Here is a 12,496-nt window from a genome sequence, read left to right on the forward strand (position 1 = left end):
TTTGCAGTAAAAAAAAACAAAGGATACTTTACATTGCTTCTTACATAAACATACAAAAACACAAATAAAGCTGTGGATGTACATTGCATTGACAAACTTTACACAAATTATGCTTCACTATGGACATATTCAGCCTAAAATTATTCTGAGGCACAAGCTCAGTCGCCCTTAAAGTTGAAATGATCCATGTCCCACGTGAAGCTTTTTCATTTCTCTTGGCAAGAAAGACGCAAACGATAATTGAATTTGGTCAGTGATTTTTGGCAGGCAAGATAAGTACAGTGTGTGTGCATTTCTCTATAGCTATTAAAACGTGTCAATAAAATTAGATTAAAAACCTGCCTGGCTCTCGTAACGTTCTATGTGTTTAGCATCATAGGCCTAACATTATCACAGTCAAAGATGGAGTCGGGCAGCTGGTCCTGAAAAGCATCAATTTTCTCCCAAACTCGACGTAAAAAAAAAAAAAAAAACACTTAATCACGTAAAAAGAAAGTGATTTTGTCCATTGGCCTTGAACCAACTGGGTCATCCTGCCAAAAAATAAAAAGCAAACACACATTTTGATCCATAAACTGTATGAAGAGCAAATGTTGAATATCTTAAGAGGCCCCTGATAAAGAAGTACTTAAGATAAGCCGGTGCTTTAATCAGAATCCCGACTTTTCAAATATTGTGTCGATGTAGAGATGAACGGCGCCCCTGCCTTGGTACATCGAGGATTAACAGAACCTTTTTGGATTTTATGAAACGGCTCCAAATCCACCAGAAATCTTTGCAAATATGTTCTTTTTCTGATGTCAACAGCCTTTACTGATTCTCCAAAACTAATACGTTAAGGCCACACCACCACTTGTACAATGAAAGCTACAATTCAGACCTCTTTCGTGAGAAGCTACAAACCGTAAAATAAAGCATAAGACGATATTTACAAAATGGCATCGGAAAAACACCTCATACAAACACTCATTAAACATCCATCAAGTTTCACAGCAGCTATTGCACATCATCTTTTCTCCCCCTTTTCCTCTGATTGTTCTGTATTTACATTTTATTTTAACAAGTTTATGGCACAAACAGTAGCTTTAAAATATAGTAAAGCTGCGTGTGTGTTCAGGCTACAAATGTGAAAACTAGTACGTAAGTCAATGTGAAATACTTTTGTACTGAGAAGGTGAGAAAACCAGGCAAAACTCAACCAAACTGGTCTCTAAACAGAAAATTTAATCTGGAAATTAAAGCAGAACTAAGTAACTCGTGCCCCTAGAGGCCATAAGCGTCACTGCAGGTGTCGTAGCATGTTGTGTTTTCTTTACTCATGAATTGTCCGTGTGAGTAAATACTACACTGAGAGAAAAGACAAAGGGAGAGAGGGATATTGTACATCCAGTTACACAATGGAGATCATTTTTGTCACTCAAACTTGGCTGTAAATACTGCTAAAGTGGCGCTAGCCCGCAGTTAGCTTTGCCCGTTAGCCTGTTAGCTTCTTCTTCGTGATTCCATTAGTGTGTATTGCCCCTCTGACCCAGAGGCAGGGAAGTTGAAAGGGTGGTTTTCTGGACAGAGACACCAGAGGGAGATGCAAGACCTCCCCAATCATCCCATTAACACTTGTATTACCCCCTGAAGGACTACAAAAAGGATTCACTGATTTATTACTTAGTACTGCTTTAGGAAATGGTCCAATCAGGACACCTTTCATAATTTCACAAAATAAACGCGGACTTTATTCCTCATACTCTTAAGACAACATCGACACCTGAAGTAACATCTAATGACAAACTGTTCAGTCTTGAAATCAAATATTCATATTTTTTGTATACAAAATTTTCCCTCACCGAATTACCCCAAAATATCGCAAAATTTAGACCCCCCCCTCCTTATCACCTGCAGAGCCACGCCTTTAACACAAACATGCAGGACTAACTCAGGACTGGCTGCACTAAACGTAGAGTTCTTCCTCAACTGCAGCTCAGCCTAGTCCTGGTTTTGACCTTGTTTCAGTCGTTACTTTAAGTCTTATGCCTCAGAGGATTAGCCCTGGTTTAGACCTATATTCAGCCCGAGTTTTGACCTGGTTTACATTTTGTTGAGCCATGGCTAAACTCCTTAATTATTCAAAAGCCTTATTTTCAATCAAATTGAAACTATCAAAACAGTCTGACATAGCGATGGTCCAGGACTTCACCCTTTATACAGTAATAAGGTTAAAAGGTCCACATTTCATCCACATTTGACACGTCTTTCAGAGCCACTGGGGAAACCAACAGTGCCCAGGTACCCTTCACCTGAGCCATAGGTTCAGGAGGAGAACCCAGCTGGAAGATTAGCCCATTATGCATGTTTTTTGGGAGTCGCTATAAATAAAACGTCGTCTAAATACAAGAATTTCACAGTAGTGGTGTCATGTCGCCCCTAAAGCACCTTTTTTTTTTTTTTTTTTTTACCAAACTGTCATTGAGCTCGACCCCCGTGCCCCCTGTTCTTTACCCACAGTGCATTGCGGTGGTGGTGGAGGGGTGGCTCAGTGGCCCCAAGGACATCCACAGGGGTCCCCACAGGCCTGTTTCCGGTCCCAGAGCTGGTGCAGCTCCTCGGCAGAGTGCTGAGGGGAGGAAAGCATGTCCAGGTAGCACTCCTTCTCACACAGCCAGCCCGCGTCCTGACATGAGAGGGCATCACAGGTTAGTTTGGACTCGGCCCATAAACACACTGAACAAGTCCGAAAGGAACAATCTAAAAGGAACAGTCCGAAAGGAAGGATAAGTAGAAGTTACAGCATATTATTTCCATAAACATTGCTCATCTGTGTCATCTGATATGAAGTAAACAGGTTCAAATCTAAAAAAAATATTCTGAATATTGTAATCTATAGATCTACACTGCCTGACCAAAAATAGAGTTTAAAAAAGATCCAGTGTTGCGTTGAGTTTTCACCTTGGATCAGGGTTTTTACAAGCAGAAGCAAGTCTAATTGAATGCTTTTTAATGCAATTTTAATGGCCATATACTATACTGCTCAAAGAAATGAACACTTGAACAACACAATGTAACTCCAAGTCCACCCTTTATTTACACATATATACATTTTGAGCAGTGTATATTGGAATGCTCCAAATCCAAATGCAATCTTAAGATTTGCAAATATTTCATCAAATTGAGGAAAGAAAATTGGACAAAACGGGCAATTTTTGAGCAAAAAAACAAAGGAAATGTAAATGTAACTTTTTGTTTTTACTTTTTTTTTAATTTAAAATCTTCAATAAATGAAAGTGCAACAAAAAGAAACAACAAAAGCTACAAAAATGAATATGACAAAGATCAATTTAAATTATAATTTTCAATTACAGACCATTTGTCCATAAACAGGTCAGTTTTCATTTACAATCTTGCCATTATTTGCTCCATATGATACATTTCTTTATTTTTCCATTGGGTAATGGTGGGGCTGAGGTTTGAGCCAAGAGACCATAATCCTTTTCTTTGCAATTAAGAGCAGTATTTTTAGTTGGGAAATGCTACAATTTAATATGAGGTTCCTAGAAGGGCTGAAAGATATAGTTATCGTATCGATATCGAGATATGAACAATTCAAGATATTAATATCGACAAAGCAATGATATATTGTTATCGTATCGATATTGAGATATCTGGCATGAATATCGAGATGAAATTTTGTCCATATCGTTCATCCCTAGGTAATATACTAGGGATATTCCATATCATTCATTTCCTAGGGAATATTCCCACAATGTTTTGTGATAGGTCGTAATTTTCCAATAAATTTAGATGTGATGCCAGTCTGAATGTAATGTAATGTTTTTTAATGACATTTAAGACCTTGATTTGGGTAAAATTCACTTAATTTTTTTTTTAGGCTCTGAAGAAACCCTTTGTATTGACGATGGGGGAGTGTGACCACTGCACAAAGCCTGATCCAGCACATCCCAGAGATCCTCAATGGGGTAAAGGTCTGGACTCTATGACGGTCAATCCATGGGTGAAAATGTCTCTCCTGAGCCACGATGAGTCCTGGTATTGTCATCTTTGAATATTTCAAGAAAGTCCAGAGGAAACCCTATTGTACATGTTTTTGTAGGAGAGGAAACCAACGTAGACACTTCTGAAACTCTATTCAGTAACAATTAATGTCAATATTAACTGAACTTCTAGAGACACGTCCTTGTACCTACAAAAAGCAGAAAATAACACACTATCCTCCAGATGCTTTGTTTGAAAATTGATTGGCCAATAACAGGGGGACAATTTTGACAAACATTTTTTTTAGGATATCATCTTTTGAAAGCCAGCCATACAGACATGCTGCAACACGGTATAATGCACTTTTGTGAGTGCCTATTATTTCCCATGATGTTCCTGTCTGTCAGAGCGTAATAATAGTCTGCTGTGTAATAAATGTCAGAGAAGAGAGATGATGGAGAAGATAACAGGAAATACATTCTGACCCTGCCTGTCTCACTTTAGGGGTTTGACGATGATAAATAAAACACTAGAGTCAATTTATGTTTAGCTTATGAGGAAAAGCATGGATTAAATAGGAAATGGATGTCACAAACATGTTCTGAAATGCAGGGAAACCTTGTTAATGAGTTAGTATTTCAGTCTCCTCTCAAATGTTCTTATGGACACTGATCTGAACCAGACACAGCAGGTGAATGGGGAAAGAAACTTAATTTAGAGATACACATAGGGCTGTCATGATAATTACTATATTGACTTATCGTTCAATAAATATCAGATAAACAATATATTTTTGGGCTTGATATTAAACCTTTATTAGCATTTCCCCCCTATTTTTTCTTTGTAAAACGTATTGCATCTTATGTGGTATTTTAGGATATGATTATGCACTTTTAGAGCAAAGGTTTACTGTCATTTTTATGCCTGAGAGTTGACAGTATCCAGTATCGTTAGAGTCAATAATATCGTTTATCGCGATACTTTCCTTCCTCAATATATCAAACTTCAAATTTGTTATTGTGACAGGCCCAGATAAACATTTGAAACCTTTCCTGTAGATTAAAAAGTGAACTGCAAGTTTTAAAAAAAATAAGCCACTTTATGCATAAAATTTACCAAAATTGCGTACATTTTAAGCAACCAAATTTAAGCTAATAAAGTGGAGATGTTGTTGCAAGAGTGTAACGAAAACCCGATTGCTGATGTTGCCTCCCAGAATGGAAATGTCCATATTTGAATAACAGTCATCCCAGTCGCCTTATGACATGTGGATGCCGAAGATGCCAATATTTGTAAACGAAAACACGTGGAAATGTTGAAGTGCATTCTTAAAAGACCACGGCACACGAGACTAATGCATAATTTCCTTCGGGATCAATAAAGTATCTAAGTATCTATCTATCCAAGTATCTATCCATCTAAATATCTATCTATCCATCTATCTATCTAAGTATCTAACCAAGTATCTATCCATCTATGTATCTATCCATCGAAGTATCTATCTATCTGTCCAAGTATAAATCTATCCATCTAAGTATCTATCTATTCATCTATCCAAGTATCCATCTATCCGAGTATCCATCTATCCATGTATCCATCTATCCAAGTATCCATCTATCCAAGTATCCATCTATCCAAGTATCCATCTATCCATGTATCCATCTATCCATGTATCCATCTACCCAAGTATCCATCTATCCAAGTATCCATCTATCCATGTATCCATCTATCCATGTATCCATCTACCCAAGTATTCATCTATCCAAGTATCCATCTATCCAAGTATTCATCTATCCAAGTATCCATCTATCCAAGTATCCATCTATCCAAGTATCCATCTATCCATCTATCCATCTATCCAAGTATCCATCTATTCATGCATCCATCTATCCATCTATCCATGTATCCATCTATCCATGTATCCATCTATCCATGTATCCATCTATCCATGTATCCATCTATCTAAGTATCCATCTATCCAAGTATCCATCTATTCATGTATCCATCTATCCATGTATTCATCTATCCAAGTATCCATCTATCCAAGTATCCATCTATCCATGTATCCATCTATCCATGTATCCATCTATCCAAGTATCCATCTATCCAAGTATCCATCTATCCAAGTATCCATCTATCCATCTATCCAAGTATCCATCTATTCATGCATCCATCTATCCATCTATCCATGTATCCATCTATCCATGTATCCATCTATCCATGTATCCATCTATCCATGTATCCATCTATCTAAGTATCCATCTATCCAAGTATCCATCTATTCATGTATCCATCTATCCATGTATTCATCTATCCAAGTATCCATCTATTCATGTATCCATCTATCCATGTATCCATCTATCCAAGTATCCATCTATCCAAGTATCCATCTATCCAAGTATCCATCTATCCAAGTATCCATCTATCCATGTATCCATCTATCCAAGTATCCATCTATTCATGTATCCATCTATCCATGTATCCATCTATCCATGTATCCATCTATCCATGTATATATCCATCCATGTATCCATCTATCCAAGTATCCATCTATCCAAGTATCCATCTATCCATGTATCCATCTATCCATGTATCCATCTATCCATGTATATATCCATCCATGTATCCATCTATCCATGTATCCATCTATCCATGTATCCATCTATCCATGTATCCATCTATCCATGTATCCATCTATCCATGTATATATCCATCCATGTATCCATCTATCCAAGTATCCATCTATCCAAGTATCCATCTATCCATGTATCCATCTATCCATGTATCCATCTATCCATGTATCCATCTATCCATGTATCCATCTATCCAAGTATCCATCTATCCAAGTATCCATCTATCCAAGTATCCATCTATCCAAGTATCCATCTATCCAAGTATCCATCTATCCAAGTATCCATCTATCCAAGTATCCATCTATCCAAGCATCCATCTATCCATGTATCCATCTATCCATGTATCCATCTACCCAAGTATCCATCTATCCATGTATCCATCTATCCAAGTATCCATCTATCAAGTATCCATCTATCCAAGTATCCATCTATCCAAGTATCCATCTATCCAAGTATCCATCTATCCAAGTATCCATCTATCCAAGTATCCATCTATCCAAGTATCCAAGTATCCATCTATCCAAGTATCCATCTATCCATCTATCCATGTATCCATCTATCCAAGTATCCATCTACCCAAGTATCCATCTACCCAAGTATCCATCTACCCAAGTATCCATCTATCCAAGTATCCATCTATCCAAGTATCCATCTATCCAAGTATCCATCTATCCAAGTATCCATCTATCCAAGTATCCATCTATCCAAGTATTCATCTACCCAAGTATCCATCTATCCAAGTATCCATCTATCCAAGTATCCATCTATCCAAGTATCCATCTATCCAAGTATCCATCTATCCAAGTATCCATCTATCCAAGTATCCATCTACCCAAGTATCCATCTATCCAAGTATCCATCTATCCAAGAATCCATCTATCCAAGTATCCATCTATCCAAGTATCCATCTATCAAGTATCCATCTATCAAGTATCCATCTATCCAAGTATCCATCTATCCAAGTATCGATCTATCCAAGTATCCATCTATCCAAGTATCGATCTATCCATGTATCGATCTATCCATGTATCCATCTACCCAAGTATCCATCTATCCATGTATCCATCTATCCATGTATCCATCTATCCATGTATCCATCTATCCAAGTATCCATCTATCCAAGTATCCATCTATCCAAGTATCCATCTATCCAAGTATCCATCTATCAAGTATCCATCTATCCAAGTATCCATCTATCCAAGTATCCATCTATCCAAGTATCCATCTATCCAAGGATCGATCTATCCAAGTATCCATCTATCCAAGTATCGATCTATCCATGTATCGATCTATCCATGTATCCATCTACCCAAGTATCCATCTATCCATGTATCGATCTATCCATGTATCCATCTACCCAAGTATCCATCTATCCATGTATCCATCTATCCATGTATCCATCTATCCAAGTATCGATCTATCCAAGTATCCATCTATCCAAGTATCGATCTATCCATGTATCGATCTATCCATGTATCCATCTACCCAAGTATCCATCTATCCATGTATCCATCTATCCATGTATCCATCTATCCATGTATCCATCTATCCAAGTATCCATCTATCCAAGTATCCATCTATCCAAGTATCCATCTATCCAAGTATCCATCTATCAAGTATCCATCTATATAAATACATCCGCATTAACAGGTGCTATGATGAAGAAATTCTCCATGTAAAAACCTCACTGTCAGTGGTCAATATAATATGATGAATTGAGGTTGTAGATTCACTAACTGTGGGTCTAGCCTTTCTATATTTCTGCAGAAGTATCAAGAAAAGTTGGCAGCAGCTACTTGAAACTTTGCGAAAGGTTTCAAAGCAAGTCTCATGAGAGCGATACGGTTTGTCCAGCAAATTAAATGCGCTGTCACCAGTTACTCTGTCTCAACTTTTCTCACAGCGAGAAAAAGAAAATCCAACATCAGAGACCGAGAAGTTATTTTGGCTCAATTTAAAGTGCACTGCTCCCTGACAGCTGCCTTTGTATAACATCATACATTTTCGGCTTGACCTTTCAGAAGACAAAACACAAGCTGGCCGAACCGTGCGCCCGCAAAGCACTTTAACTTGTATTTTTAAAGCACGATTGAAGTCATCGGTCTCAGTGCGTTCGGTATTTGGAGGTTAAGGTGCACTTTGTTGTCCCCGTGCGGATATGTTCCCTCTGCATTTGGCCCATCCTTCACCGCCGCTGGCCTGGGGCAACCTGTCAGGGGCAGTGGGACTCTTCTTCAGATGTAGAGCCAGGTTCACGGCCAGGAGAGCAGAGCTGGAGGGCTTTTCTTAAAGTGCATATGATTTTAGGTTTTGATTTTCTCTTGTAAATTGCACAGTTTTAGTTCATTCCTCTGACCATTTATCGTGCAAATGCAAATAACAGACCATACAATGTTTTTTTGTTTGAACTGCCATAGTTTGTTTTCCATTTTGAAAGTGTTAGTGAATTTGAAAATGTCTGCCAATCTAAAAATTAAAAGAGATATTTTATATTCCTACTAAATCTTTCCATGTCCTCGTTTCTAAATGGTGCAAAAAGGCTGTTGTACAAACTGCACTTAAAGCAGTACTAAGTAACTCATGCACCTAGAGGCCATAAGGCAGATGTCGTAGCATGTTGCATTATTTTTACTCATTAATTGTCCATGAGAGTAAATACTACGCTGACAGAAAAGACAAAGGGAGAGAGGGATATTGTACATCCAATTACACAATGGAGATAATCTTTTTCACACAAACTTGGCTGTAAATACTGTTTAAGTGGTGCTAGCCCGCAGTTAGCTTTGCCTGGTAGCCTGTTAGCTTCTTCTTCTTGATTCCATTAGTGTGTATTGTGCCTCCGGCCCCGAGACAGCGAAGTTGCAATTGTGGATTTCTGGCCAGAGACACCAGACCAATCATCCCATCAATACTTGTATTACCCCCAGACGGACTACAAAAAGGATTTATTAAGGTAAAAAAGTTACTTAGTACTGCTTTAATCTTTCAGCAAGCCCTCGACCCAGCAATGCCAAAATACAACCTTCAGACAATATTTCTTACTTTTGGCCCTCATGCTTCTTGGTACTTTTATTGCAAAGAAACCTCTTAACCGAGGACAGTTTCTCCAGTACAGCGTTACCCAAATCTAGAAGCTTCTTGACTGGAGCTTTCAGCCTAGGTGTAACGCCTCATTTGAAAGCTGAGACCTACAAGACTGATCATGACTTTTGCTGTTGCATTGTCGCCACTTTTTTGTCGCGTTTTGGTCACTTTTTCATTGCATTTTTTTCTCTCACTTTTTGGTCGTTCGTTTTTTTGTTGCTCTTTCATCACTCTTTAGTCTTGGTTTTGTCGCTTTTTTGGTTGTGTTATTGTTGCTTTCCCAACACGTTCTGGTCGCTCTTTTGACTGTTTTTTGCCACTTTTTTGCTTTCAGTTTTGGTTGAATTCCATAATCAGAGAAAATGTGCTTGGTTAAAGGCAAGAGATTAAACAATTCCCACAATTACAGCCACAAAAACTAACATCTTCGTGTGAGATAGCGCTGGTATCGAGATTCCAAGCCTAAATAAAGGTGAGGTTTCTCTGTTAAACCCTCTCTGCTCTGTGTCTGTGGCCTGGCACGCTGTTAACACTTTAATCCGCGGCTCACAATGAAAAATCTTTGAACACCCTCGTTCTATTGCCCCGTCCTGTCGGTATAACTTATAATTAACTAATCAGCCAATTCTGCCCTCCCAAAGCGAGCAACAGGAGATGACGGCTCAACATGTGGCAAACTTAATTTAGGATAAAGAGAAGCTCAATTAGACGAGGAAATGTCTATTAATACCCAGTGTCATATGAAAACCACAGAGGGAACAATGCGGCTTTTAATGAAATGAACAAAGAAAAATGGAACTTGGAAAGCGTAGACCTCTGTAATGACATTTGTTCTGTTTAGTGTTATCTTCTATGGTAGAGTTGCAAAAAATAAAAAAAGAGATTGAAGTTTTCCGGTCTGTGTGTCATAATTGTACAGAATCCTTTCCACTGCGCTTGATCGAAACAGTGAATTAAATTTGCACCAACACCATTTATTTTGTCCTTGTCCCTGTGATAACCTTTTCTGCATTTTCCAGGGTGAAACTAGATTCACTGGGTTTAGTTTTCAGCATTTTCACACCTGAACGCGACAGTCTCACAGTGGTGTAAAGAGAATAGGTGCGTGACGAAAGGCTTTTTACCTGATATTTCTGGGGGCCGACAGCTGCCATCCAGATCCCCATGCTCACGTCCTCCCCCTAAACAACATCACACTCGGTCAGGCAATACCAAAATCCCATTTATGTCAAACACACGCCTCCACCGCCAAAAGACCCTCTATATTTAAGGGCTTTGATTCTTTTATTCTGAAGGACATCCCTGGACTTGTTTCTTGCATGTTTGAGCGCTAAAAACACTTGCCCCTCACCTGCTGATGTCATGAGGAGGTGCTTTAACCGCTTCACCAGATTCATGCTGATTATTTCAGTGCTCAAATGGCCTCCGCTACAAACTGCGCCTCGATCATAGCTGGGAACATTTGTATTAAGTGCGTTTGTGTTTTGTAGGTTGTTGCTTTTTCTCAAACAAAAACATCTAGGTTTTGTTTCCCACATAATTAATTCATCTCGCTCTTCTACGCTGGAAAACGCCTGCCCGCACTTCAGTAAACATCACACGGAGTAATCCATGAAGTTTGTAAGTCCAGACACCTTCACCGAACTTCTGATTCTGCCTGTGGTCAAACTCTTCCTTTGAACTCTTTCCCTTCTCACTGAGGGGCAGGTTTGCACCCATTGCTTACGTTTAGTGGAACTATTTTATTGTATAATCCACTTTAGATTCTTAAATCCTAGCGGCATTATTCACACATACATAGAGCCGTTCATTTGTTTTCGATACCAATGCTAAATTATTTGTCATATAGAACCATAAAACAGAATAATAATGTTAATATTGCTTTTACATTTGTATCAGGGCAGAAAAAACACATTCCGACTTTTTCTGCATTCCCCCCCATTTTTAACCAGTTTTTCCCCCCAAATTTTCTTAAATTTTTTCCATATTTTTTCCAAATGTTTTCCCTAAATTTTCTCAATTTTTTCCACTTATTTTTCCCAATTAAAAAAAAAACTAGTGACATTCAACTAGTCTTTCACTTTTTTTTTTTCTTTTTATTTAGATGACCAACAGCATCATAATTTAATAACTTCCTTTAACTACAGGGGGGCAGAAAAACACATTCCAACTTTTTCTTATTTCTCCTCCCCATTTTTCCCCCTCAAATTTTCCATATTTTTAAAAACAAACATTTTTCTTCTTCTAAATTTCGCCTTTTTTCCCCCAAAATTCCCCCTCCATATTTTTTCCAATTTCTTTCCCCAAATTTACCCCAGTTTTTCCCATTAAGTTTTTTCAAACTTGCCCATCACTTTGTTTTTGTTTTTCTTTCTTTTTGATGACCAACAGCATCAAAATTGAATATAAAAATGTAGATTTATTTTTGATGCCTGCTTTCGGTACTTTTATTTTTTCGATACCAGACTGGTATTGTTAACTGTACCCAGCCCAACACATACATAACTTAAAATTACAATACAAAACGACTTTCAAAAGCCTGAGTAAACCTCGGAATCGAGTGCACGTTAGGTCACTTTCGTACCTGGTAAGCCTTGAGTTTCTCTGCATTACTGGCCAACCATTGGACCAGGTCACGGGAGGCCACGTATCCGGACCCACAGGCGAACGCGGGGTAGGCAGGGCTCGGGTACTCCAGCTCCTGCCACTTGCCGATGCGGTCCACTGCCCAGCTCTGCCTGAAACTGGGGCAGACGCGGCGAGTTAGCGTCACATTTGCCCATTCACCTGACCTC

General features: G+C 38.5%; 1 protein-coding gene across 1 annotated transcript in view; it reads right to left on the minus strand.

The window, feature by feature from the left end:
- Window positions 1-2,298: 2,298 nt before the first annotated feature.
- The window catches only part of b3galnt2 (beta-1,3-N-acetylgalactosaminyltransferase 2), a 47,259-nt gene continuing 37,061 nt past the window's right edge, over window positions 2,299-12,496 (minus strand). Inside the window, exons 10-12 of the mRNA XM_079559782.1 lie at window positions 12,286-12,445; window positions 10,826-10,882; window positions 2,299-2,665 (exon numbers count right to left, since the gene is read on the minus strand). Of these exons, the coding sequence (XP_079415908.1) occupies window positions 2,528-2,665; window positions 10,826-10,882; window positions 12,286-12,445 (355 nt within the window). The 3' untranslated portion in view covers window positions 2,299-2,527. The remainder of the gene's footprint in view (window positions 2,666-10,825; window positions 10,883-12,285; window positions 12,446-12,496) is intronic.

This window comes from Gobius niger, assembly GCF_951799975.1.
Source record: "Gobius niger genome assembly, chromosome: 7".
NCBI lineage: Eukaryota > Metazoa > Chordata > Actinopteri > Gobiiformes > Gobiidae > Gobius > Gobius niger.